The sequence below is a fragment of the Aplysia californica genome, unplaced genomic scaffold, assembly GCF_000002075.1.
Source record: "Aplysia californica isolate F4 #8 unplaced genomic scaffold, AplCal3.0 scaffold00284, whole genome shotgun sequence".
NCBI lineage: Eukaryota > Metazoa > Mollusca > Gastropoda > Aplysiida > Aplysiidae > Aplysia > Aplysia californica.
The window spans coordinates 287105-292985 of NW_004797554.1; the positions used below are offsets into that span (position 1 = coordinate 287105).

At 40.7% G+C, this 5881-nt stretch overlaps 1 protein-coding gene across 1 annotated transcript in view; it reads right to left on the bottom strand.

The window, feature by feature from the left end:
- LOC101852487 (XK-related protein 6) overlaps positions 1-5680 on the bottom strand; it is a 9153-nt gene extending 3473 nt beyond the window's left edge. Inside the window, exons 1-2 of the mRNA XM_035970549.1 lie at positions 5444-5680; positions 654-837 (exon numbers count right to left, since the gene is read on the bottom strand). Coding sequence (XP_035826442.1) covers positions 654-837; positions 5444-5525 — 266 coding nt within the window. The 5' untranslated portion in view covers positions 5526-5680. The remainder of the gene's footprint in view (positions 1-653; positions 838-5443) is intronic.
- Positions 5681-5881: the final 201 nt, after the last annotated feature.

Below are 5881 nucleotides of genomic sequence, written 5' to 3' on the forward strand. Positions count from 1 at the left end.
CCCCAAAGTTCCCCCAGCCCCATTCAGCTATATTCCCCAAGTGGGGTAAATTTTACTGCAATCCATCTAATTTTATTTGAACAATTCTACACGTTATCTTCTAAAACTTCAAACAAAGGCAAAAATATGAATTTCTTGTAATGTCTGCAAAAACTTGAAGACATTACAAAAAATGGATTATGCCATGTTACTCCTATAAAAGAAAAAAAAATTACTTTCTCATTGGGAAATTTACTTTAAAAAGCAAATTTCTACTCAAATCTCAATCTCATCACTCTGCCTCATGTCTGTATCTTCCAAGAAATCATCAAAACGACAACAGCGATCGACAGTTTTCAGAAAAATCACTGTGTGTAGTAAGTACTATGTTTACTGGCATGGATGAATATATCAACCACATGCATCTGTAGTGTAGTCATCACGCACTACGTTGTCTCATGCAGGAAATCCAAGTTCGATTCCCCAGTGGGGTGAAAATTGTACAGAGTATCTCGATCTTTCTGCTGGGATGTTGTATCCCTGTTGGCCCGGGTTGTCCTGACAGGCAGGGTTGGCAGCCTGCTTCCTAATTGACCTAGATTGTGTCGATGGGGAAGTAGTAAAAAACACCTGCACTGGAAAAAAAAAACACCAATAAAAGTGGACAAACCAACCTCTCCACGGGAGCCAAGAGCAGGAGGTGCGTGGCGAGCACGGCCGGCCTCAAGGACGCGTCATGGTAGTGCCAGGTCAGACTGAACACGCTCATCATCAGCGCGGGGACGGACACAGACGCCACCATCATCCCGCCCCACACCACATGGCCCTGGCTCAGCAGCTGCACACACACCACCAGGTCTGGGAAGAGATAACAACATGTTGACATTTCTGTCGCATTTCAACATTTCTGTTCCAGTCATTAAAAATAATTTGTTGCTTCTCCCTTTCCTTGCTGGCTTTTGAGGGGTGAACTGCTGTATTTTTTTTCTGCAAAATGGCCACAAAAACTGGTGCAAATCAATATTTTCAAGAAAATTTCAAACCTCAGTGAAGAAAAATCAATTACGAAGATATACAGGGGCAAAAGGCTCGATCTCACTGAAATTCCCAAACAAAATTTTTTAAAGCATGAAATAAGTCACCAACGCAATAGCTAGGCGTAGTTAGTTAGGCCTAGTTTATACACTTTCAAATAAAAAATGTAATAAAACTCATAACCAGAGTAGTGAGTTTAAATTTGCACAGGCCTGAATATAAATTATCTAAGTAAAGCTAAGACTAAGGAAGTTTTTCTGGTGAATTTTTCAGTACAAAAAAAGGACAGCTTAAGAGAATAAAAGTACAGAAAACAAAATATTATAATATACACATTAGTTATCACGGAAATTTGAGGGTCAAATCTACTTTATTAAAAGTTATTAGGCCGAGTAAATTGGAGCTCTTTTGCATTGATGAGTATATCTAGCCTATTGTGCTCAGTGTTGTGCGTTCTCCTCTCTGTCCCTCTGTGTGTGTGTGTGTGTGTGTGTGTGTGTGTGTGTGTGTGTGTGTGTGTGTGTGTGTGTGTGTGTGTGTCTTTTCCTGACCCCCATACCCCCGGATTTATATACATGTTCCCCGATATAAAATGAATTTCTGCTTGAGTTTGTGTGCGTTTGTGACCTTCTACTTCTAGAATTGCCTGTGTTGGTTCTACACCGAAGTGTAGGCTAAGGCTAGCCTAGATCGAGGCCTACGTCTCATTAAAAACACGCAAAGTTGGTACCGTAGCTCTGGACTAGAGGCTCGTCCAATGAAATTAGTAGAGAACAAATTGATCCATTAGACACACATTATGAATAGAAAGCTAAAGACTAAAGATAGTGTTGTTTTCAGACTTGACACCGCTGCACTTGGTGGCAATTGACACTACTGTCAATTTTTGTCAATTGCGACCGCGTCACTCGGTGGCAATTGAATGGACGAAGGAATATTAATATTTGATGTTTTGCAGTTAGTTAGGCTAGGTTGCATCCCTGTTCTTTGCGTTGCCTCTATTTGGTCATCAAGACTTTCTTCTCTGGATGTAAACAATGGATCGTGGACTTCAAATAATGGAACTTAACTAGATTCTAGATCTAGATTTGAAAAAATCTATATATCTAAATCTAGATTCTAGACTCTAGATTAGATTCCAGGGAGATCTTGTAGTTCCGTTCGTTAAAAATTTTTTACATCCAGAGAAGAAATCCAGAACTAGATCTAGAATCTAGATTTTCTAGATCTAGAGTCTAGTAGATCTAGCTAGATTATCTAGACCTAGATCTAGATCTAAGTCTTGATGACCAAGGCCAAGTTCCAAATAGGCAACACAAAGTATAGGGATGCAACCTATCAAATTATGGTAAAATTCACCCCCCCCCCCCCCCCCCCCTTCCATATTTTTATTAGGTCAGGAAGGAAAGCCCCCCTGAAACCCTTCTACTCTTGACTTTAAAAATAGCTAACGAAACTACAAAATCACCTCTTAGTACTGCTAGACTGGTTGGCCCGCTAGACAGCTGGGCTAGCCGTACTTATTTTTAACGAAGTGACTATTTCTCCGAACGTTCGGAGAAATAGTGCCGATCTTTATTTCTCCGAACGGTTTCCGGCTTCCGGTCTCGTGATTTTTTGCCTATTTATTGCGAGAGTTCGGCGCCAACTTTCATTCTGCCTCTGGTCTGGGATTGGGAAGGAACACCAAATGGCAAGCCCGCCTACAGACAACCTTCAGTAACACCCACTACACACTCATGCACATGTAGGCTACACACACAAACTTATACACACACTAACTAAACATGATCAGTGGGCAACTTTTGAACGTATGACGAGCTGAACTGTGGATGGAGAGACAGTATGAGTGAAAGAGCAGGTGAAAGGAAGAATGTACGAGTGTATCCACAGGCGACAGCAATTACAAGACGACGACACCGACCCCCCTGGCCTGGTCCACAGCTTACGAACGAAAGGAATGCGGCTAAGGCAGTGTTTTGCTTATATTATTGTCCATGGTTCGCAGGGTGAGTGCAACGGAATGAGTGAGATTTTCTATGTGTGTGCCTGGAGGGAGGGGGTGGGGTGTGAAAGTCATGTGGAAGGGGATGAGCCGCGGGAGAAAACACGGGAATTGAATGAATGAGTGAAACTGAAAGAAAGGAACGACTCATGAGCCCTGGAGTGAATGGATCCTGTGTTTCTATTTTTGTATACTTTGAACTGTTACTGAATAAAGCCAGAAAAACAAACACACGCGGGCTCCTCACTCTACACTTACACACTTACTACCACACACAGACACACTCACTCACGCACATGCATACACACACACACACGAGCAAATTTTTTGGTCTATTTATATCTATTTCAATTTTCAAAAGCTAGTCTGGCTAGTCTAGAGATTTTTAGATGAGTGTAAAAATGTGAAAAAGAAAGGTTTCACAACAGAATGAAATCAAAATTAGAACAGCCCATAAACAACCACAAAAATTAACAAATAAGGGCGCGAGTCCACCTGTCCGAAGAAGATTGGCTGTTTTAACACTAAATGTGCGTAATTTTAAAACAAAGTACAGGATATTACAAGTAAATTATGGAATCGCACACATTTAAGGGGCTTGCCAGTGTCAGTACATGTGATAGGTTTTGGTGGAACGTACGCTACCCCTTTTTCCCCATATTAAAAAAATTGATAGAAAAACAACACATCAGAACAATAACAAGAAAGAAAAAAAAATACACACTAACAAAATAAAACACCACAAAGAGGGAAAAATAAAAGTAACTGTAATGTATTCAACAAATCAACGTGGTGACAACAAGTGATAAAGAGACGAAGTGAAGCAAGAGGTGAACTGTTTCAAAAGTAAAGAGGTTCGGTTTCTTTCTTATTTAATTTTTTTTTATTTGACTTTTATTCTCCGATTTGGGGACCAAAAAATGCAAAAAAATCGAGCCACGATTGATTGGTCGCGGTCGCGCCCGCGACAAACGCAGATATTTATGCTAGTTCTATGTGTCGTTATCAATAACCCTCCGTATATCTAGATCTAGACAGCACACGAGTGAACACAACACATTAATAAAAGTTTAAGAGCAGCACCCTTCATAGGCAACACGTCATATCTGTAGCGAAAAACTGTTTGGAACTGTAGCATTTCTTTATAAATATTTATGCGGACATTTTTGGGACCGATTGAACCATATATACGAACAATCTTTGGTAGACCTAGCCTACTATAAATAATTATAGATCAATATAATATATCCGAAATTTGCGGAAAGGATGTGATTTCAGAGTGTTCGGAGAAATAGTGCCCAGCTGTACTTTCCCGAATGTTCCGAGAAATAGTGCCTAGCTTTATTTGCCCAAACGTTCGGAGAAATAGTGCCCAGCTGTATTTTCCCGAACGTTCGGAGAAATAGTGCCTAGCTTTATTTTCCCGAACGTTTGGAGAAATAGTGCCCAGCTTTATTTTCCCGAACGTTCAGAGAAATAGTGCCGGCCTATTTTTAAGAGAGTGTATACAGACCCGGTAACCGGGAACAAAGTCACAACAAAGTATACAGACCCCGTATGGGAACTCTTTTGTGATTTCAGAAAGTTCTTGGCTCAGGGTAGATCTAGACCTAGACTTCTAGATCAAGGTTCTTCTTTCTAGATCTATGTCTATGGCCTCGGTCTAGGTCTAGACAGACAGACAAAAATCATTGATCTAGTTTCAAGGCTAGCCTAGATCTAGATCTACAAAATATAGATCTAGAATCTAATTCTAAATGAAGATTGCGGATGTCTTTTCGATGAACGACCGTTTTTCCTCCGTTTTGGAGTTGGATGAATCACAATTTGAAGAAAAGAACAATGTCATAATTACAATCGAGCTGTCACCCTCTCTAGATCTAGATTAGATCTAGAATCTAGATCTATTTCTCTCTCTCTCCTCTTCTGTCTCTGTGTATCGCTCGCATTCTCTTTTTCTTTGTTTGTCTTTGTTTCTTTCTCCCCACCTATTTTCCACTCTATCTTTCTCTCGTTCCCTCCTGCTAACTGGGGCATGTAGGCCTACATTTTGCTATCACTTCCCCCTGCTCTCTCTCTCTCTCTCTCTCTCTCACACACACACACTACCGGGACTGGGCGCTGGAACTTTCCAAAATTCAAAAGAGGTCCCCTACCCGGAAGGCTACCGGGTACTGTATACTTCGTGACTTTGTTATCGGTTACCAGTTACCGGGTCTGTATACACTTCGCACTAGATCTAGATATCTATATCCAGATCTAGATCTAGAATCTAATCTAGATCTAATGAGACCTGCGTATCCAACCTCTAAGTACGGCTAGACTGTTAGACTCTTGTCTACGGCTAGCCACTTCGTCGACTTCGATACAAACAACAAAGTAAGGGCAAGGGAAAGACGAATCAGAAATCTCTAAAGTAAATACCTGTGCTTACATCCAACAGGAACGTGAGCAATGACAGGACAGTTACACTGACGTCTATTATATTAATGTACGACTTTGCCATTCTTAAGTGAAAGATTCGAGTAAACCTTGTTGATTTTTAGTCATGTTTACACCATTCGAACAATCAGCCTTGTTTATACATCACCGCCATTTTCCAGATTAGTGCGGTTAAAAATACGAAACAGTTTCCGGTGCTACAAAATGAGAAATATAATTGTTGTACAAAACAAAACAGGACTTCTATCTACTATCTAGACATAGAGTGTGCCATAGAGAAGCACGAAAACGATTAATTGCACTGGTCGACGGTTGCGGACATCGATATAACAAACAATAAAATTTGATTGGTACACTCTTTCCCACTGTCTGTCTGTCTGTCTGTCTGTCTGTCTGTCTGTCTGTCTGTCTGTCTGTCTG